Here is a 23,807-nt window from a genome sequence, read left to right on the forward strand (position 1 = left end):
TTACATTTTTTTTCTATCTTTTGTTATTTATTTAGCTAAAATTTCATCTGTTAGCAGCACTAGTGTGTCTACTTCATCTCTTATCCTTACTCAAGGTGCATGCAAAGCTAATTATTATGAATACAATGAACGTTGTTATCATCTTTATACTGGTAATGAAACTGAAATTTCTTCACTATGCGGTATCAAATTATCACCTTATTCTAATGACGAAACCGCTTTCATGCGTTTATTACTACAGACTACGCCTGATTTAACTGTTGATCGAGCTTGGACAGGTGTTTCACTTATGTATGACTTAAATTTAAGATCGAAGGTGAAGAAAATTCTGATTAATTGTTAATATCTAGGAATTTTCTTTACTTAATTCACGTATTTTGTAACATAAGAATTTATATTTTTATATTCATTCTTTTGGTTACTATATTGTATTTCTTTATTTTGCTACCAAAAAGTACAGGTTTGTGTACCTGGGTTGTGCCATACTTTATTTGGAATTTAATTATACTAGTAGGTTACCCAAACCAAAGTACGCGAGGTCACCATTCAAGCCTACAATATATATGATTTTATTGAGTTCTCCAAGCTAGATAGTTTATTTACAGACTCTTCCTTGTCGTTCTGTACAACATTATCAGCGCTTACTTCATGGAGAAGTAACTCCCTTAGTTATACTACAAGCGTCTTAGTATCTCTATTTGCGACTGGCTGTTGTTGTAGGATTCGTTGTCTTCATTTGTCCTTGCGTCCAGGTTGGCTATTTCGTTCAATCGACCCCTGACTTTGTGGCCGACTGACCTGAATCCCGTGCTTCTAGGATCTTTCTGGCATTCTTTGCATTTCCTCAAACCAGAATTTCTTTGTTCTATAAGTCAAATTCATGTCCGTGGTTATCAACATGCATTAATGTCAGGGATAATATTCTATGTCGTTTTACCGTTATTTTGTATTTGTATATATGTTCGTGAAAGAGGCTTTCACTAGCCCAATTTAGCGTTCATCACAGTTTGTACAGTTTATTGTATAAATGTTTCATTTGTACACTTCTAAATCGAGGAAGTTATAGCTATGCTAGAGAATTCCTAGAAGCCTAGCTGCCAAATTACTCGAGGTTGATCCGATCTATCAACCCGTACAATAAAGATCAGTCAACCACATTGTCACAAGTCAACTGAACAAGACAGTCAATTTGAATAGCAAGATGAATGAAGGCAGTGAAACGTACGAATGTAACCAATCACAAACAAGGATACCAAATTAAATTGTAGATTATTAGCTTAATTATTGAAACTTACTTTCCAACTATAGGATTGCAGATTCGAACATTGCTGTGGTAACTTTACTTTGAACATTTAGGTATTGTCACTCGTCCTGAGTGATAAAACTATGTGACTCAAATACAAGTGCATGAAAATGCGTCATATTACAGTGCATAACTTCTAGTAAACAGTACTTATTTACAACATATTATAAACAGATTAGATTCATGATTGTGATAAGTCTTTCCCTATCATTCCTATTACTAAGTAACTCTTACTATCATGTTTATTTTGTATTGAATTTCTTATTGTTTCAGTGGGTTTACAAAACAGAGAATAACGATTCGTATTACGCTTCAATGATACACGATTTCTATATTTTCTCGTATAAAAATGTCAATCTATCTACAAGTTCGAATAGTCGTTTTTGTGTATCAATTAATCGTGACAATACAATGATGGATGTTTTGCCTTGTTCGTTGAAACTACCATCAATTTGTGGATATCATTTGCGTAAGTTCCTAATTTATGTATCCCTTCTAGTCGACGTGTTTAATTAGATAAACGTCACTATTTATAACAGATAAAGTATGCCGTAGGTAAAGTTGAATGTCTATTCAAGCTTTTGTAAAACCTTTGATCATAATAATATCAATATAGGGGTTGTGCAGATTGTTGGATTTTTTTAAAATCACTAAGCAGTCTGCGCTAGTTAACCATTAAAAACTTAATGGCAATAGTCAGCTGATTGACGTTAGACTTTTACAATACTGAACCTTGGCTTAGTGGTCTAGATACTAGGTGTTAAATAAAGGAATACTTACTCTAACCATTCACGGTTCACTTGAACCCACTGGATCGAACACACGACGACTCTATGGCTTACTCAAAGTCCACGAGACTAGACTTTTTCTTCATCCAGTTTTAGATATATATAATTCGCCATATCATAAAACTGCAAGGTGGTTAGTTCGAATCCTAGATCCTTACAAAAACTGGTCGTCAACAGAAGCGTTAAAGATACGTTCGATTTCACTTCCAAGGTTGAACATACGAACTTATATGGAAAACGATTATATCTCTAAATGTTGCTTCCTTGTTTACTAATGTACCATTAATTCAGACTATTGACTTTGCCAACAACTACTTGGAAAACGGATCAATATTTAATTCCCGAGGTTAGCCTCAAAGAATTGCTTCCAAAAGGTGTTATGAATATCCATTTTGTCATTAATAACACATATTACAGACAAATTGATGGATTAGTGATGGGTTTACCTCTTTTGTCGTTACATTGATGATACTTTCATTATCGTCGCTCAAAACATTGGAAAAGTAGAACTTTTAGAGCTATTTAACAATAAACATTCAGCAATCAAATTTACGTGTGAAGAGGAACTTAATAAACTACATTTGCTTGACGTTTTGTTAAACATAAAAGAAAGTGGTTATATCTTTAGAAGTGTGTATAGGAAAAGTTCTTCAGCAAGCCAGTACACACATTTCTTGAGCTTTGCGCCCATTCATTATAAGAGAAACCTATTTAGATGTCCCGTGAATAGAGCTAAGAAGATATGCTCAGTCGATTCTATAAACAAACAACTATAGCTCATATATAATATGTTGATTGAACTGGGTTATCCATAAGGTTTCCTGAAGAAACACTTGCATGTAACAAGCAAGAAAATAGCGACATCAATGGCTAGTAAGAAACCTCTCCTCCTGAAGCGGTAGTTCAACGAAGATATAGCTGGTGATTTGCTGCGGGAATAGACTAACTAGAGCGGTTAAAAGGACGTTTAATGCAAATAATCTCTGTCTGTCGTACTCTACCCGATCTATGGTAATTCCTCGACTAAAGGCTAAGTTATCTGGTTCTATGTATATCTACGAATTCAGCTGCTCATGTGGAGAAAGCTACATTGGGTACACTGCTAGACAACTGCGTTAACGAATTAGTGAACACCTCCCTTCGTGGTTAGTAAAAGGTACTGTCAAGACAATACGCAGATCGGTTCTATCACACTTGATGGATAGCGGTCATATGGTAGACAGAATTAAGTCATTTGTCGTATTCCTACTAGTTTTTCTTATGGGGTTCGATCTCGTCTCTTACACAAGCAGACGCTATAGGAATCTGAGTTAACAATCCGAGTCTTTGTGTTAGTAAGGAATTTGCAACACATTTATCTCTCCCTTGGTCTTATTAAATGATTTTATTAATCATTATTTTACATACTCTTTGTTCGTTTATTTTTCTTCATCCCTTCCCACCTATTGTTTTTGCAAATATACGATTCATTGTTTAATTATCTGAACACCTGTTGCACAATCCTAGTTTTTACGAATGTCATTTCATCCTCTATGTTTTTTTCAAATCACTTACTTGATTCCCACTATGAAACATTTCTGTAATATATTCCACTGTTATCACTGAACAATAAACTGCCTTGATTGGTTTAATAATTTCGTATATGCATATAAATATTGCTGTATATTAGAGCAAAGCCTGATGAGGATCTAATCGGAAACAATATTGTTCACTTATATATGTTCTAATTCACAATATAGGAATTTTTAAAATTTCAAGCAATTGAATTAAAGTGATAGTGATTAAGATTATGTTTTACATTTAGTTTGCTTTTCCACTTATTTGATATATCTGAATTTGCCTTATATCTCGTTGATTAATCTAATAGTTGGCGAATAAGCAAGTTAAATACATTTCACGTAATCAGCAGCTATGACTTACCATAGACAATGCACACGTATAGATAGTTTGGTGCACAGAGTTGTACATATCTACTGAGATACTACAAGCATCTATAGTTTATATGATACATTTGACTACTGATAATTAAGTCATGTACCCTCCATGGGACCTGAAAATTTCAGGATCTAGTCTATCCCTAATGGAGTCCCATACTAGTATAAAATATCTTCCCACTTCTCACTGGTACATTAAATCAATCCATGATGAATATCATCTTATAGATGTAAACCATCAAAATTAAAAATTCTAGTTATTTATCAATGAAATGAATGTATGAACATCTTTAAACAAAACAATCTCTAATAAATTAACTTCACTGTGCACTGCATGCATATGATACAAGTAAGTTTAAAACTTGACTGACTGATTAGTATTTATCTAAACACATGCTCGTGTCTACACTAAGTAAAATATGTATTCATCTTCAACTTTTTTAAAAAAAAACATTCAATATATGTTTTGCATAACAATGTATATACTGTCTATGTATCAATGATGTGTATGTATATTATCAAACGTACGAGTGATGATAACTCAGTAATATAATTTATTATGACCAATAGATTAGTATCTAATTGTTTGTATTCCTAAACTCGATCATTGAGTGATAATACGTAACAGTCATCCATTCCTATTGGTGAAATTTGTCTCACACCCGAGGCAGTTAAACTCCACTAACCACAACTCATTAAAACACCCTATATTAATGATATTTGCTAATCGTTTATATCGAATATTAGTAATTGTTACTCTGTCTCATCTGTATAATACTTGACCGAGTTGTATTGATCAACTATTCTACTGTTGACTAAGTGACTTAATAATATTACAGCGCATTTTTAGTGCCTTTTTCTTCTTCACAAGATCTAATTTCATGTTCATGTTAAATTTCAAAATACAAAATATTTTTCTTGATTCACATCCACTACATTTTTGCCTATTGTCATTTTCTTTGTTAAGTAAACCAAATCTTTCCCTAAAAGTGATTTTTTTCCCCAAAAAATTCTTTTGTATAAAGCAAATTACAAACACCCATTACCTCAAGACAGTAATAATTCCATATCATCTTGTCCTCCACATTGGATTCAGTTTGGACATAAATGTTTCTCGCCAATTCATGATACACCTCTTCCATGGTCTGCAGCGGAAAAGCATTGTTCTAATTTCGTTGACGGAAAAGCTCATTTACCATCTGTTCACAGTCCAAGTGAATTAACATTTATTGGTAAACTATACACCGAAGTGAATGTTTGGCTAGGTTTACAAATTCATCGTAAGTTTCTGCTCATTTTAAAGTAATTTTGTTTTATTCTCAGTGTTTTTTTTGTTAATGTGAAATTTTGATAATGAATCAGTTTTAAGTGAAGAGAGTTACACCTAAAGCAATGTGTATTATAACGGGACGATTATTAAAAATGTTGAACATTTGAAACAGCCCTACTTGAAGTTTTTGTCTATATCTTTGTGGCGCTGTCATTAAAATTGATATGCTTGAATGATATTACGAGTCCACCTTACTCGGTAAACAGAACGAAGGCCAAAGATACAGTGGCGCGATAGGCTATTCTAATCCGTTGTCCTCGGCCCTGCTAACTAGATCAAGTCTTAATGAGGTGTAGAGAGTGTATTCTACAACACTCAGAAAATACGAGGTCACTCAGCACGCTAATCAAGCTTAATTATATGATGATAGAAACGCCATTGGGAGAGCCACACAATAGCGTACTAAAAAAAATCCGTCAATAGATGACAGTCAAGGATTTCCGATTGTGGAATATAAGCTGTAGGTCAACTAAGCGTCTCTTGGCGCGAAAACATAAAATTCAAATTTTCAGAATAAAATTACAAAATTAGGATTTTGTCCGAGTGATTTCTGGGGATCTAACGTCCTCAACAAAAATACCTAAATTATTGTATTTTTATACTCTCTAGCTTGTAAGTTTTTCCGTGATGCATAAATTTTTGTTTTATATTGTCTTTTTTAAGTTACTGTTTATTACTTAGTTCTCTCCCACTTATGGTGTAGTTATGCCCATATTGTAATTTCTTAATTATATTGGTGCGTGATCAAGACTTTACTCTATATTACTGTATGAGTTTCGAGTCATGAGTATGATAGAACCTAACTTCTGACTTTTCTCTCAACTCAACACGAGATGCAGAAAAAAAACTTGTTTCTCTTTTGTAATTTACTGTCAGAGTATATGTCTTTTAATGAAATGATAAATATCAATTCACTTAAGACTGTTAAGTTAACTCAATTGATTTTTCAGTATTTAGCGTAGTGACTATTGTTGTGTTTTCCTAGTACTGAATGACTTCTATCTATCAAACTGCAAGGTGGCTTCAGTAAGTGGACATAATATACACTGTGTTGAAATGTGAAATGGTGATTAAAGGTAGTCGAAACTCGGTCGACTACTTCCAAACACAACCGAGTAATCAAAAATCATTTCATGTATGAAAGCCTTGTACACTGTCCGTGTCGATACCATTGGAGTGTGACAATTGAAATAGGTGAACTAAAGTTCTAATATATGTTCTTAATATTTCACTCTCAATCTTATTAATTATTTTAAGCTTCATTATACTTAACAGAAAAAGAGTATTGACTTTTTCTTTTTATTCTTCCTTAAATTCGTGTGTTTTGTTTTTACAGATGAATTTACAGAAGACAGATCATTGGCTTTGAATAAATCAAGCTTGTATTGGTCTGACGAAAGTCCTGTGGACTACTTATCATTTGCTCTTGATGAACCTAGTAGACATTTTTCGAATGGTGATATTGAAGGTTGTTTCATATCACATAGCCGTACACATGATTGGAACGATGTTAACTGTAACAGTCGTCATTTATACTTTTGTCAGTTATTATTGACGAATGTGTCGGCACCGTCACATGATCAGCTTCCAGGTAAATGTTGTACTGCTTTTTAATGTTTCAATACTATGTATTTTATTGTCTTCTTTTACATACAGGAAGGTTTTATGGTCCTTATGTTATTTCAGGGTGGAGTACTTTTGTTAATAAACTGAAAACCACCACGTAGCTAGTGGGAAGGCTGTTGTGATTTAACTAGGAAATTTGGAAACTCGTGACTGTTTGCATTATATGAAGATAACAGTCGGATTTAAAAGAAATATATGTACATATGAAGTTGATATTTCACTTATATACTTTTTATATCCATAAACAAATAGATATCAACATAAAATCTCTTGTAAACATTCATACGCTTTAATTATCACACCTTGTTAGAATGCGTAAATAGTCTATCAAAAATAAACAACTGAGTACGATCATATAATAATCTAGAAGAAATATGCATCTTGAAAGGGTAAACAAACACAAAACACTAATTGGTTAAAGATTTCTGCAGTGATTTGACGTAATTACTCACTCTGGCTGACCAACGTTCATAATTAACAAATCCTCTTTGCGTAGAGTTTTGTGTTTAACGTCAATAGTACACTCGTATTATAGTCTAATCATAGTCGGGCGTTGTTGTGTAACAGACATAATCGAATTATTGCAATTTTTTCTTATTGAAGCCGTGTAGAGTAATACATATAAACGTTTTGCGCAGTATACGTAGGATGGATTGGAAACTTTTTAATATATTTTAAAATTTTCACTACCACAAATTAATATCGATTGAGGGAATTCATTCTTAGTGTTCTAGTGTGAAGCATTGACAACTGAAGTTCAAACATGTAGGGTTTGAGACATCACTACTAATTACATAGACAAGTGGTTGAACATTATCACGAATTTATTGAAACTAGAAATATAACCTATTGAACACCAATTTAATAGTCTAAAGGTTAAGCACTCCTCACAAACTGCAAATCCTAAGTCCGATCCCCTATGGCAGAATCATGGATGTCAACTGTTAAGGGATCCCTTGTCGGAACGAAACAGCTGTCCACTGCTTCCTAGTTTCTAAATGTTACCTAGCTAAAATCATACTTCGCAATATAAACTATGATATTCAACAATCTCCACCACTCCCTACACAATAATAACAATCGAAAACTTATGCTAGTCAAGTGTTGTTCATCTCAAAATAAAATAGAAATCATTTTAATTTTTGTAAATCAAATATTAATTTACGTGTAATTATTTTCATTATTGTCATTGTTTGTTATTTTTTATTATTGTTTAGAAGTCGTTAATAACGAAATATGCACAAACATATCACGTAAACCCTATTGTATACGTTATATTTCACAAATGGCTACTTTTTACGAAGCTGATTATGTTTGTCGTAATTATAACATGACACTAGCTACTGTACCTAGTGAAGAGCATCAAATGTTTATTATGAATACTCTGAAACATGTAGGTGTATTCTAGTTGCCTTTATTTTGTATTTTAATGTTAAGTCAGTAAGAGACCGGAAATGTAGGTATCGTGTTACTTAACACGCATCGGCGAAGTGTACCTTCAGTCATGAAGGAGCAAATACTTCCTGTGCGGTCCTAACCTTTCACCTCATTCAGTTTTACAGTGTGCGACGCTACCTTTGAGCTTTCATTATGATTCTTGGATATTTGATCATGACAGGTCGTTCTCATCACGAGCAGCAGGTTTCAGGTGGAGCATGATTCAAAACTTGAATAGCTGTTTCTTCACATTTTATAGAACTCAATAGTGAACAATCTTGGTCATATGTTGAATCGAATTGTCTGATCTGTTGACATCATTTGGTCATCCATTTGGAATTCAGTTTTTAGCATTTTCGATAATCAGGTTTCCAATGTTTCGATATCCAATATCATTCATCAATAGGAATTATTATTGAAAAACTTTATTCGACTTATCAAAAACTGACAAACAAGTTTATCATATATATGTTCGATGCTTATTCTGAGAGGTTTCATGAAAAATTGATAGATTAACTAACTTCAATCTATTTGCCACTGCGGATTCTTTTTTGTAAATTCATTCACCGGGCACCTAGATATGAACCACACTGTAAATGGAGTGGTGTCTTAAGGCGTTCAAGTTTCAGCCACTAAGTCTCACGTTCGAACCCAGATCCATCTACTTCTGTTTGTGAAAATAGATAGTATCATTAACTTTCACACTTAAAGTGTGTGCCTAATATCAAAAGCATCTAGTGAATGAGTCAACTTAAAAAGTGAGAGATAATGATACTACTTGGTTATTCAAACCCAATTGTATAGAGCGAAGTTAAAATCTGGGACCTAGTTACCAAAAGTCGAATGCCTTAACCATTAAATCATTCCTCTATTACGTCAAGCTAAAAACTGAGAATGAAAAAAACAACTTACAAACAGATTATACGTGACAGTATATGTTTTCGCATTCTAAAACTTTATTTAATCACTAACCGCTTAATGGTTAAATATATTGTTCATATACTTGAGTTCTCCCTAAAGTTCTGGTTGTGATGAGGTATTGTTCTCTGAGCTGGATGAATTGGTCGTGAAGCTTTCACCGTTCTTCTGAACGACATCATCAGCACAAACGTCTACCTGAAATTCTGGTTGTCTTTAGAAGTTATTCAAACTCACATGTAGCCAGAAAGTACCACTTGCTCTCACACACACAAAGTATAGTTCAAAACCGAAAACATCTATTATTTGGTGAGCTAGATCATTGTTTGCAGCTGATAATAGGTATTACTTTCAAACCGTTCTAAATCACTATCTCAGCTGAAGCCTATTTTAATAAATGGTGTTGAGGTAATACGGATATGTCATATTGGCATGGGATTTTAAGCCGAAAACACTTTTTTAATTATTAATGCTTTATGACTCAAAAATTCAATGCCATTTTCCAAAATATATTTTAATTGTTTTTTTTAGATAAAAGATAAAGTCATTTCTTATTTTATTAATTATGTAAATAAATATAGGAAACTAGTCATAGTAATTTGTCTCAGGCTTACATTGGACTTTTCAATTCACATGATAATCTATTGTGGACATCCTCTTATGGTGCCGTGCCATTGACGTTTTGGCAATTGAGATTTCAAAATACTAAAAAGAAATGTGTTTATATCGATACTAGTAAGTGTTTTTTTCTTCTATTTTATTTCTGTTTCGGTTTAGAATATGTTCTCTTCCCTTGAAAATAAGAAACTATTGGCTTGTGAATTATTGACTTGAAAACCTTTTTACTATCTACTCCACATTAAAATGCAGGTTGATGTGCTGACTTTCCTTCCTCGGGTTAGTATCGCTCACATACACACATATTTTCTGGATTAAGTAGTGTTCTCTAGACGTATGCTTGTGGTTATTTGCAACTATAGTGACAATAACAGGAGTATGTATTTATGTGTGTGCTTCAATTAAATTACTAAAAGGAAGAAATGTTTAGACTTTCATTCGATGGCTACTTTAATTTGCATTGCTTATTAAGTTACACAAACTGTTGATAACTTGAACGTTCATACTAAGTAAAACATATTGTAGATCTGATTAATACGCTAAAAAGCTGTACATTTCCGATCTTCCTCTTGTTTCGCCCCTAAGTACCCTGGTACGACCGAGAGTGGGGAGAGTCCGCTCTCCCTCTTGAAATGCTCTCACATGGCCACGCGTATATAGCCTCTGCCAGGGAAGTTCTTCTCATTGCCTTCTCGTGGCATTACTGTTGTTTACGAAAGTGAGAGGACGAAAACTGAATGTTCGGCGCTTTAACCGGATTCCAAACCAATGATGCACATGGGCTCCCGTACCCTGAAGGAACAAATGCCGTATGAACCAGTCGTTGGTCACCGGCTACCATGGGAATGTATCTCCTTACGATGCTCCACTGCCTTGTGGATCAAACCTTCAGGCCTCCTAAGAAAACCACGTGCTTCGGTTTGGGCACCCGTGCAGTATCACAGCACTCACACATATCGAATGAGATTCGTGTGGTGCATATGTATTTGTTGCCTGCTTGTACCAATATCTCTGTGTTAAAAGAAATAATTAAATAAATTGAAATTTTAACAATATCCACAAACCTCCCATGGAAGTATGGAACAATCGGCTTAAACCTCAGTGCGTATGTGCGTTTCCAATTAAGATGTTTCACCGAAGCACTTTAAAAACAATATCCAACCCAGTCCATACAAATGCAGTCAATTTTTTCCTCTTTCTCGAGTAAGGCTATAGGAAAAACAAATCCTAAAATTTAATATAATATAATTGCTTTAAATACTCATCTGTTAACGTCGTGTAATTTAATCAATGTTCTGTTTTTATTCAACAATCTCAAATGATTTTCTGTCTTTATCATTATACATCTCTTTATTTCTTTGTACAGAAATTGATGGTTTACATACATGGGGGACTATTTCATGCTTTAAACCATTACCGTATATATGTTCAACTGACATATCATCCAAAGTTAACTTATCGTCTATCCAAAAAGCCTATGACAATATGCTGTTTTTTAAATGTCCTGAAGGTTTTATGTTGGTATCTGGAAGCTGTTTCATGGTAAGTTTATGTTACTTACGTACACATAGCTGTATTGACGTGATCTCATCTGTTATTTGGCATTTTGCTTACCTTATAACTTTCTGATTATTGTACAGAATAAAAACATCTGAAGTACTGCAATTTATCTGGAAAGCAAACAACAACAAGGATTTGAATACTATTTTGTTAAGAAATGGGCCTACCTATCTTGGAAGTCTCACTAGTCTTTGTGGATTGATTATTAAAAAAATCTCTGCACAGAAGAAGAAGCTCGTACGGTTTTCACCAAATTGTACAGACTGCTACCTGTCAAGAGCTAAGTACACACCTTAACAACTCAAGGACTGTAATAATTTACATCTAGGTAGTGCTGCTTAAGCTTTCGTCTTATAAATACTCATCGTATTTTCTTTGTATACTTTAAATTTTGTCTGTCTATTTTTATCAGTTATTCATTCATTTCCATCGAAGTCTTGGAAGATGGGCAGAATTCTTCGAAGGGCAGTTCAACTGGCCTGTTGCTCCGGCAACATCGGTCAGATTGTCCTGCCCTCCATGGCCAGTGACGACTGATCCACCGAATGAGGTGGAAGTCCACAGGGAACTCCAACTTTTGAAGCGCTAAAAATCACCTGGCCCAGATGACTTACCTCCGGCTCTTTATAAAGATGGTGGCGACCTTCTGATTAAGAAGCTGACTGCGTTATTTTTCCAAAGGTCTGGGAACTAGAGAGTGTACCAATGTCATGGAATGAGTCGATAGTTGTCCCTATCTTTAAAAAGGGTTCACGTCGTTCCTGTAACAACTATCGGGGGATAAGTCTACTTCCGATTGCGTCCAAGCTATTGGCTTCCGTCATACTTCGTAGGTTGTTCAAAACCCGAGAAAGATTGACTCGCGAGGAGCAGGTTGGTTTTCGTTCTCGTCGAGGATGTATTGATCATTTCTTCACCCTCCGCCAAGTGTTAGAACACCGTCATACTTATCACAGGCCAACAATCGTAGTGTTTCTCGACATCACGGCTGCCTTCGATTCGTTGGACAGGACTGTTCTTTGTGATTGTCTATTGAAGGAGGGTGTGCCTGAGAAGTTTATTAACATCCTAAAAGCCCTATATACAAACACCTCAGGCAGGGTGAGGGCATACAACCACCTTTCTCCATTGTTCCATTCGAGCAGTGGGGTTAGACAGGGTTGCCCAATCTCAACATTCCTCTTCAACTTTGCCATCGATGACATTCTGGAAACAGCCCTGATGGATGTAAGTAATGACAGTGTGGATCTGTTGCCTGGAGAAAGACTTCTCGACCTTGAGTATGCGGATGATATTGTCTTACTGAGCGATAATGCCCAAGCCATGCAATCCACACTTAATCAGTTGGCAATTAGTGTCCGTAGTTATGGTATCAGCTTTGCACCTTCGAAGTGCAAAGTACTTTTACAAGACTGGCAGGATTCTGGTGAGCAGATAGAAGTAGTCGGGAAGTTCGTGTATCTAGGTAGCTGCATAAGTGCTGGTGGTGGCGTGAGTGATGAGATCAATGCACGTATAGTGAAAGCCAGAGCTGCTTATGCCAATCTGGGCCACCTTTGGCGCCTTCGTGATGTCAGTCTGGCTGTAAAGGTCCGAACTACAACGCGTCGGTGAGAGCAGTTTTGCTCTATGCTTGTGAAACCTGACCTCTCCGAGTTGAGGATGTTAGACGACCCTCTGTGTTTGATCATCGTTGTCTCCGAAGGATTGCTGACATCCAGGGGCAACATCATGTCAGTAATGCAGAGGTTCGGCATCGTGTGTTCGGGCCGAGTGACGATAATCCGATTAGTGTCACCATCTTGAAACACCGACTTCGGTGGCTTGGACATGTTCTACGAATGTCGTCCCAGAGAATTCCACGTCGTGCAGTATTTTCAGACTCTGGGACTGGTTGTAAAAAGCGGAGAGGTGGTCAGTGTATTACATGGTGTCGTGGTATAAAAGAAAGCTGTAAAGGGCTGGCTTGTGTTGGTCCTTCACGACTCCCTGGCTGGGGTCCGAGAGATGATGCAACACAGTGGCTATAGACGTTATCAGATATGGCTCAGAATAGAAGCCAGTGACGATCCTGCCGTAACCTTCTTTTATTTTCTTCATAAAAAAATGGTTGTTTCTTCTCTGACTAAAAGATTTTTTCTGACTGTATCTTTCCGTTTCCCCCATTATTACTATTAATATTATTATACTACCTTACACTAATCTATTCGTTATTGTTCTTTTATTCTCTTCGAATTGTCATTGTTTTGTGTGGCGCATATATATTTGGTGCCCTCTTGTACCAATATTTATGTGTTCAAATAAATAAGAAAAATCAGCTATTAATTAGTTCTTGTCACCTCGATTGACTTATTTTAACGGGTGTTTTTCAACCTACCTTTCTTTTTAAATTTGTGTAACATGTCAAATTATATTTACTGTTAAGTCGGATGTTTAATCATCTTAATAGCAGGAACTACCGCAGGTTTTGTTTTGATATTTTTGCTAGCTACAACTCATCCATTTAGTCAGTCATAAACACCATAGGGAATGGTACAAATGTGTATCGGTTGAAATTCACACACATTACAAGACATCAGCAAAACATAAAGGAAAGTTAACAAGTGCACTATGAAGATATTGTGTAAGATGATCCACTGTAGCTGACGTCTGGAGATTATTTTCTAGAGATCTCATTCAAAATGTTTTCTTGCTGTCAAAATTGATCTGCCAAAAAGTCATCGTCTTATAATAGTTTACTCATTCACCATGTGGGTACTTGGTTATGAGCTATACTCTTAGTGTAAGTACAAATCATATTATTCATCTGCCCAAACCAATGTACATGGAGCGGGGGTTGGACCTGGGGCTTAGTGGTTGAAAATCGGCCACTGCTTCATTTCATGTTTTCTGCGCATTAAATCACTCATTTTTTGTCTTTTTGCTCATTTAATTGCTTTTTGAATCTATAAACACGTTCTTTTTGTCATAGTGTTTTTATCACTAAACACTGTTTTAATGGTGTTTATCTTAAGCTTCCTACTAATTATTGTCTGTTAAGTCTGATGTTTAAACTAAATTTACTGACTTTTAATAGATAAAAGCGAATAAAAATGATGGAGTGGACTGGTTAACTGCTTCTAACTTGTGTCGAATTTGGGATGCTGATGCTCACCTAGCCACTATATCATCGAATGAACAGCAAGGTAAGCTAATGATCACATACATCTATTGTATTTCATTCGTTAACCTTCTGTTTTGATGGTAAATAACCACAATGTGTATGCATATATTACTTGATAACTATTAATTCATATGAAATTTCATTGAATTTCGAACATATGTGTTTATGATATACACTAAGTATTGAAAGTGTTTTCTTGCTAATTTAGATTATTTGAAGTTGCTGTTTAAATTGAAACCGTATTACTCAGATGATATTTTTCAACTGTGCTTTTGCCAAGCAACTTCGTTTACCCATCAAACCCCACTTAACACCATCTTTATTAGTCAACGTAGTAAAAGTAACTTGATGATGACAGTTCGTAGCTTTTTTCCTACTAAATAGTAAGCTGTACTTACACGAAGAAAAGTGGTCATTTTCAACCAAATAACGTCAGCTTCTTATGAAGTTACTGATTGTTAGCTTGAGCCGTGTTGTAATGTGTGTATAGACTATTTGATTGCGATGTATGAGATAATCTTGACCAGTGGTTTGCGATCTTATATGAGATGACAGAAAATTGGTTGCCCGACTTAGATGCATCCATTCTTTATTTACATTTGTCTTGGGTTTCAGCATCATTCCGTACTTTATAAATTCTCATTGAATTCCTTCTTCAACGAGTGAGGTAACCGTCATGTTAATACACTTAATATTTTCAACCGAATAGATGTATCTCATTATTACATGATATTGTTTTTCTTATCAAATCACTCTTACCTTTAACAGTATATATCAGTGGGGGTCTTTTATCATTCATAAGCCCATTTCCGCCGTATATTTATTTCATCATAAACAATGTTGGTCCTAGCCCAATATACATCAATCCAAGCTGTCACACTTTGGATCAGTTGTAGTACTAATACCGCGAGAGTAGATTTAATTGATTTTAGCTAAATTAGTTGATGTAAAAATAATGTCTATGATAGTAAATCTCAATTAAGTAAAATAGAGTTCAAGATGAACAAATGAAATAAACGAACATAAGAACCTTTTTCGCCCAAAATATCCGACCATTGGTTAGACTTATTAAACAAAACTCCGACCAAAAATTGCGTATATTTTTCACATAATCCAATTTCACAAATCAATGCCACGTCTTGGCTCGGTCAGCCATTACTTTTTACCAGCTTACTTCTATAACGACCGCTACTGCGCTTTGGTTGGGCCATTGTAACTATTAACCTAAAAAATGATTGTTATTACCGCTGCTTAACACTATATAGAATATAAACTAACTGATACTTTGTTGTCATCATTGTTTATTGTCTTATCTTATTATAGATGGTTTAACTGTTCTTATGGATAATCAACAATTATCGGCATGGATTGGTTTACGTTCTGAACGAAATATTCATACATGGATTAATCAACATGATGTTGTCTATACAAACTGGCGCCCCACCGAACTAAATGCTAATGGATCTGTAAGACTGCCAACTATTTATTTTGAGATTGGCTAAAGTTATTATTTTTATAGTTTATTTAAATCACGAACTGGTCTTAGATTTCCACTGAAAATCTGAGAAAACTATACGGCCGTTTTGTCTAAGTATGAGAATGTTCAGCATTGTAGCCCAAAGTCCTGATACGATCAAAAGTGGAGAGAGTCAGCTATCCATCTCAAAATGCTCTCAGATAGCCACGCATATACAGCCACTCACAGAATTCCTACTCACTGCCTTCTCGCGGCAGGGGTGTTGTCTACGAAATTGAGAGGACGAAAAGCGAATGTCTGGCGTTTTAAGCCGGGTTGGTGGACACGGAGGATCCTCCTAGAAGATTAGAAAACCCTGATTCCAAACCAGTGGTGCACTTGGGTATCCTGAAGGAACAAATGGCGTATGAACCAATCGTTGGTCACCGGCTACCATGGGATCGCATTTCCTTACGTTGCTACACTGCCTTGTGGATTAGACCTCTAGGTCACAGGCTCCCGATGTGGCTCCCAAGGAAACCACGTGCTTCGATCTGGGCACCCGTGCAGTATCACAGCCCACACACAAATAAGATGAAATAACAATCAATAATGGAAGTAGGTATCATAATAAGAAAAGCGGTAGTCATCTGTAACCATCTACTAGCTCTGATTGGTTAAGAAATAGCCAGTCAGCGCGCCCCAACACAATCCCGCACGAGACATGCTCTAATCTTTATCCCGCTAACACCTCTCCTTCGAGCAGATTCGTAGAATCCATCTGCAATCGCGTGACTGGTCTGTGCTTCCGATTTGTCCACCTGAGCAATAAAGAAGTGGTATCACCCTTTGTTCCCACAGAAACTAGCCTGTTTGTTTGATGGGTTTTAATTTCAAAGGTGTCCAGCAAAACATCAAAATGTATTCTATGTCGGGTGTCATTGCTGACGATCGAACCTGCTTCAGTTTGAGCGCCCGGGTGGTGTTCCAGCCCTCATACAAATCGAATAATGAAGTTTTACGTATATACATGTGCAGCCTACTTGTACGAATGTTTATGTCCTTGAATAAATAATTACCCATATACCCTTCTGATGTGAGATTAGGTTGGGAGTAATCTAGTAACGGTAAAACCAAGTGGTACCACTTCGTGACGTCATTCACGATTGAACTATGTTGTCTTAATATATGTCGACTTGCTGGTTAGAGTTTGCGTGATTATCGTAAACAATGGTTGCAGAATTTCGTTGACATCGCTCAGAATAGTTAGCACTGTCCCGGATGGATTCAGTAATTGGTTTATTTTAGGACCCCAATCTCAAAATCTCCGTAAATCTTTTTTCTTTTCATATACTTTGTCTTATGTACAATTACTGATACTGTTACCACTTCTACTAATCTGAGAATAATCTTACAGTAAAACTATATAGCTGTACTGATTTGGTATAGTGACGTGGACCAGTGAATATATCTATTAAATTGTACGTTATGCATGATTGACTGACAAAAAAATTTCCACAAAACCCTTTCAAGTCAAGAGTGAATCGAGCAATTTTAATAGAGACGTTCCAGTTTACTCAATAGTAGAATCGGTGAATTCATTGCATAATGATGAATAAGAGTTTGACATAAGTGATGTATTATTTGTGGAAAATATGTATCCATTCATGGAATCTTAGTTTCTCAGCCAAAATGCGGCACTTTCACCCATAGAGTTTGGAATTTAAATCTTAACATACTCTACATCAGTTTGTTCGCCAGTATAATTTTGACTCAAAGGTAGTTTCAGCGGTACCTATAATCATCACTAACTCATTTGTTAGTGCTGTGAAGTGATTCATTTAATTATTTCTCATTATTGTCTCTCTCATATTCTTTTGTTTTTAAAATACATTTTCATAATGTACTTAGAGTTGTGCTGTAATGCATCACGAACTAGATTTCATTGGTACATGGAGTAATGAACTGTGCAACAAGAAATTCGGTTATATTTGTGAGGTTAAACCAAGTATGTTTTTTTCGTGGAATTTACATGTTTATTACCTCCTATCATCCGATCATTCTTAGACAACCATTGAAAATCTGGAAGCACTGGACGGCTGTTTCGTTTTAATATGTGTTGACTCGACAGTGCTCATTCATGACTCAGTATATGCAAATCCAACCCATGATCTTCGGTGTGACAAGCGAACGCTTAACCTCTAAACCACTGAGCCGGCATCCAACAATGTTACTATCTAAATTCAATCAATCCACGACATTGTGTGACCATCTTTCACTGTTTTCAGTGGGTAGCTACCTCACTCTCCACGTGGTTGAACTACATTGGATCTTGACTTAACGATCTGGATATGCCGAAGCCCCTGGATTCTGTCTCCATCTGCGGAGTCGTAGATGCTCATTGCCGAGGGAACTTATACCCAGGCAAAACAGTCATTCAGTGCTTCCAGGTTCTAAAGTTTGTCTAGCTAAGATCAATTTGTGATGTCAATAAAATTCAACAATCTCCACGACCCCATACTGATAAATATAATAGATACCTGCTAATGTGACAAAATGTTGTAACTTCAAGGTGTTAGATACAGTTTAATTGCCAATCGCTTACACGTATTGATGACTAATGTCGAGTGTGCAATTACATCAAGTACACAGGTTAATGTCATTCATTTTGAAGGTCCGTACTTCCAAGATCGCGAGCAAAAAGGCGAGTGATAAAGGGCAACCACCCAAAGACAACTATCGATAAGGCACTTAATAATTCTTGCGAACGTCTGACGGGGGATAGGATAAAAATTTTCAAAGCTCTGAAATTCAGGCAATTTGCTGTTTGTCCCTTTATTTTTACAACTAGTCGAAAACACAGTTCTTTAAATATTCAATGAAGAGTCTACTTTCAAAAAATACTGTGCTTTCTCGAAATAATTAATTTTTTCCCCTCATTTTCTCAGCCATGTTATCCTACACACCTACTTTGAGCACTGAAGCTGAGAATCTGATTGACACTCTTCATAAGTAATATAAGATTTTACAATAATGAAGTTAAGGCAATATGCCTTTTCGCTTTCGATTGAATACCATTTTTATATGATATTCGCAACTTATTTTCAGCAATTGATCTATATATGTCAATAAATGCAAATTAGTTTACGACACATACTATTCGAACTTTTATCTAGCAGTTTTTCGTGCTGCTTGATGATTTAAAAATTCCTGTGGATATGGTGTTTGACTGCGTTAATATGCAGGTGGTAGTTATCTAACTAAACTAAAATAAACACAGTAGAATCTTAGAAACACTGAGTCGTATTTTCCGATTATGCCGCATCCTCTTCAACTCACTGAAACCGGGAAGTATCCCAGTCCTCATTATATATATATTCAAAAAAATGTAACAATGCTGAATTTTTAACCAATAACTGCAAAATAAATTAACATTTAACAGCGGTTGAAATATTGAATTACTATTAATATTGTCAAATGTTTCTGTTGGTAAATTTTTATTCTCTTCTATTTAAAAAAAAAACACATAGTTCCTAGATGTTCATCTTGTTAAAAGGTAGAAATAAACAAATATGGTTATTTCGGATGAGGTAATATTGAAAATTCTCCGATTTGATTATTCCCTTTTTACCCACCTTTGAAAATTGTATCACCTGTGTAGTTTGTACTTTCATAAAAATTAGGCGATCTTGTTAATAAGTACTAAACTATTTTGTGTATGTCCTTTGACGTGAGTTTCACTTATCCCTTCTAATCCACGCTTTCCTGCTATGAGCGTATTTGTCCCACGATCATATGAAGTTATATTTTGTTGTTGAATTTTCACGGGTTATGAAACCAACCTACAAACTCAAAACATAACGGATGTTCAGTCACGCGACTAATGATGATCATATTTGTTACCTTTTTATATTTTTCAATTTTTATCTATGTAGTGACCTGATAATTTTAAAAGTCGACCTTCAATCAATTAGTTGACAGATTCACCGGAAAAGAGCTCTGCTACATTTTCTTCGGTTTATGTAACTGTGTAGTAGTATTGTGTGTGCTTTTTATGTTGTCATAAGTAGTATATAACACTAATCAGAAGTGGAATTCCTGACAACAGACGGTTAAGAAGGTTGAATCGAAGAGAACGCGAACAGAGGGTAATTGTTATAGCAATGAATTTTGAAAGAGTTGATGGAGGATTTTCAAATGATGTATTGAATGTATGGTTTCCACATTTTACCAAAGAACTCGGTAATTTGCATTAAAATGCAATTAGTTGTCCCCACTCGAGTTCTCGTTCGCTACAGTAGTATCACTAACTGTCATACTTTAAAAATATAACTTAACATCAAGTATATTCACGCGTATTTTGTGAGTTACACATTAATTTGTATCAAATACTATTGAAATTAAAAGTATTTAAATTTCTTGTCTTCTGAATTATATAAAGTACATGTTTGTAATGTGTGACCAGATCTGCATTAAGTAAAACTAAATACTGCAACTTAGTTGCTGTTATCAATTTCCAGTAAAATATCGGAGCTACTGTATTTGTTTTTTTCCCTCCTGATTAGTCAGTACTCAAATTACTAATAATATCAGCCTTTTTGTCTATAAAACTCCGAGACCAACTCCCTGCCAGTGTAAACAGGTCTTTAATGAAATTTAGAAGTCAAACTCTTGTTTTGTATTTTCATTCGGCTTTCAGTTAGTTATAGATATATCAAGTCTAAAAATGTCGATTAGGAAGTTAGTGTTACAAACGTTCAATGAATCAGATTTAACAGATTTTTTTGTAATTGTCCCGTTGTTTCTCTCCCCTCTATTTTGTTTATCAATCAATAGCCTATTTCAATTTGATCCTTACTACTTCAGTAATTTCAGTTCATCGTATTCACACAACACTATACTCTAAATATTATTTTTATTTTTTAATGTAAATTAGAAATAGTTATTACCTAGTAAATTCTATGTGAAAAGTTATATTTTTTTAGTGAATATAGATTAACCCCAATGTATGAATGAAGATGTTTTGTGACATTCTATCCGACTTATGTCTGAATTCCTTTTTCGTTTTAGGGACCTCGTTGTGACTCTGTCTGTTGTGTTTTTTAAACAGTTTATGTATATATTCACTCGTGCAATCATATGTGTATATTTCCTTTTCTTCCTTTCACTTTCTTCATTTACATATATGTAGCTAGAACATTGGATAAATCCAACATGATACAACTTTTGGGAATGTTGAAGCATGGTAATTGTTCATCCGATTTCTATATGTTTAATAATACGTGTTATTCTGTGATGCCACCACGAGATTCACAACGTAGTATTGTTGACTTCCGTGATGAAATAAGCGGTCATTGTTCTTTGTTGACCCACGCTACTAATATGAATTGTTTCACAAGTCCTCAATTACTGGGTACCAACTTTTGTCCAGTTATAGCGACTCCACATAGTCCGGTTGAAGCGGCGTTTATGCGTCTTCTGTCTAGAACTATTAGTCCTACTAGTAAAAGTATTTGGGTTGGTTTGAAAATCAACCATACATGGGGTTCGGTAAGTTATATATATGATAATTTATGAAAACCATTGAAAATCCATGATCACTGCCATCTCTTTCTGTATTGTTGTTTTACGTTTTTTCTCTTCCCTAGAGTCATCTACTATCCGAAGATAATTCTTTACAAACAGTTGAAACTAATTTAATAGATTTTTCTAGGCTTTTTCAACATAAGGACAGTAAAGCGATTTCACTAAATAAGGACACTAATCAATCATATTTTGATTGTTTCACTATGCCAATTCATGATGGTAATTTGATACAAATGTCTAATTGTTCAATGCATTTGGAAAGCATTTGTTCATACAAACTTGGTAAGGTTTATGGTAATTTATCTCGATTATGTAATTTTATGTGATGTTTATGTGCGTGTACTCTACTTAGTGAATTGATTTTAATCATATAATAAAGGCCAATAATCCATTCGTGTTCTGGACACAACTTAATATACAGTACCAGATTCGACACTGAAAAGTGCTAATCAAAAGTGAAGTTCCTTGACCAGTAGACCATTGCTGCATTGTCAGAGTACTATGTGCATATATGATAGTACAGTATGGCGTTATTGATCAATACATCCCACTTCCAAACAATAGGTCAGATTCCAACTCTGCACTACCGTCTCATCGACACTTCGATGTGACTGATCTCAGTCCCAAGACCCGTAGTATTTTACCACTGCCTATCTTTATCTCACTTTGTTAGCGGAATATAGACTGGATTGGAGTACCTTCCGTGTAGGATTGTGTTTTCACACACTGGCTATTTCGTATCCAATCAGCGCTAGTGGACATTTGGAAAAAACTCTTCTCATGCAAAGACTGTAAGTATACTAACGTTTTTCTTATTGTGCCTCCTAATTCCATCTACCCTCATTAATTGGAACATAATTTCGTTCCTGTTCCAATCGTGTTCTGATATGGGGACTTGTTGAGTGAATTGGTTTCCAAGATTAGTAAGCAATAGGAATAGCTGGGTCGCAATAGGAGAAATTATAACACTTTGTATTTTTTAAAAAATCCCCATCTATTTTATTTCATCAGATTTTACTGTTTACTATTTCAATATTATTCTATTATTCGTATATATATGCTGGGCTTGTTCACTATTATTTATTCTAAAAATTAGATCTCGTGTTATTCAGCAGTGAATTGATTTGTTTGTATTAAAATCGAAGTAGAATATTTTCTGACTGCATGTAGAAATTTGTTTACCTAACCTTGTTGATTTTACGTTCTTTGAGCTGAATGACTTAGTCACGATGCATGTTTTGTCTTTTCTGACAACATATCAGTATAAACTTCAGTTAAAAGTGGATACACGATATGTGGGCCACATTTGCTGTGTTTTTGCCTATGGGAAGCTGAGTGACTGACTTTAATTATGTTATACGTATGTTTTAATCAGGTGTCTTATCTATTAATATTTCCATGTATTTGCAGATTGATTGAGTCTTTTTTGAGTAGTGAGTGGCTAGTACGTGACATTTCATACACAAGTTTCATTCATTCCGTAGTCATTGGAACGACCTTAAACTGTATTGTTAATTTTCTCAGCCGTTGTGTATCAACAACGATAATGTATAAATCCTTTACTCAGTAACACATATGTTACTCTTGTTAAACATATGGCAGTTACAAACAGTTTAATGTTTATATTCACTATTTAAATATACAAATGTATCACAACTCTCAAAACATATTCTTACTGGTTTTGCATATTGATTAATTTGTACGTTTCACGTTAAGCAAATTGATTTGATGTGTTTAATTATTTTATGTTTTAACTGTTTTTTTATTATTTTAAGATAATTCATTGATTTTTTTTGTTTCAAATAACATATTCATTTTTATCATTCAGCCATTTATCTTGTTTATACAGTACTGAGATAATTTTCGTTAGTTTTTGTTCTAGTAATTATAAGACCACGTTCTCGTTTATATCCAATGAATTTTCCTTTGAAAAATTGTTGGTCAATGAATTCATTTTGTCTGAGTTGCGTTCTTTAGGTTAGATGGATTAATTGCTGAGTTTACATTCACTTTAGAAGAGTTGAAACCCGCTACCACAGTTTTGTTACACGGAAACTTGTAGAAAATATTTTCTATCCGTTTTCCGTA

At 35.0% G+C, this 23,807-nt stretch overlaps 1 protein-coding gene across 1 annotated transcript in view; it reads left to right on the forward strand.

Annotated features, from left to right (window-relative positions):
• Positions 1–23,807, forward strand: part of NDE1_1 (NADH:ubiquinone oxidoreductase) — a 79,901-nt gene that overhangs the window by 16,752 nt on the left and 39,342 nt on the right. The window contains exons 8-19 of the mRNA XM_035729976.2: positions 36–316; positions 1,577–1,772; positions 5,051–5,305; positions 6,692–6,946; positions 8,199–8,374; positions 9,918–10,071; positions 11,321–11,496; positions 14,591–14,699; positions 16,001–16,143; positions 18,045–18,141; positions 21,325–21,683; positions 21,782–22,001. Of these exons, the coding sequence (XP_035589337.2) occupies positions 36–316; positions 1,577–1,772; positions 5,051–5,305; positions 6,692–6,946; positions 8,199–8,374; positions 9,918–10,071; positions 11,321–11,496; positions 14,591–14,699; positions 16,001–16,143; positions 18,045–18,141; positions 21,325–21,683; positions 21,782–22,001 (2,421 nt within the window). The remainder of the gene's footprint in view (positions 1–35; positions 317–1,576; positions 1,773–5,050; positions 5,306–6,691; positions 6,947–8,198; positions 8,375–9,917; positions 10,072–11,320; positions 11,497–14,590; positions 14,700–16,000; positions 16,144–18,044; positions 18,142–21,324; positions 21,684–21,781; positions 22,002–23,807) is intronic.

This window comes from Schistosoma haematobium, chromosome ZW (assembly GCF_000699445.3).
Source record: "Schistosoma haematobium chromosome ZW, whole genome shotgun sequence".
In the NCBI taxonomy this organism is placed as follows: Eukaryota; Metazoa; Platyhelminthes; class Trematoda; order Strigeidida; family Schistosomatidae; genus Schistosoma; species Schistosoma haematobium.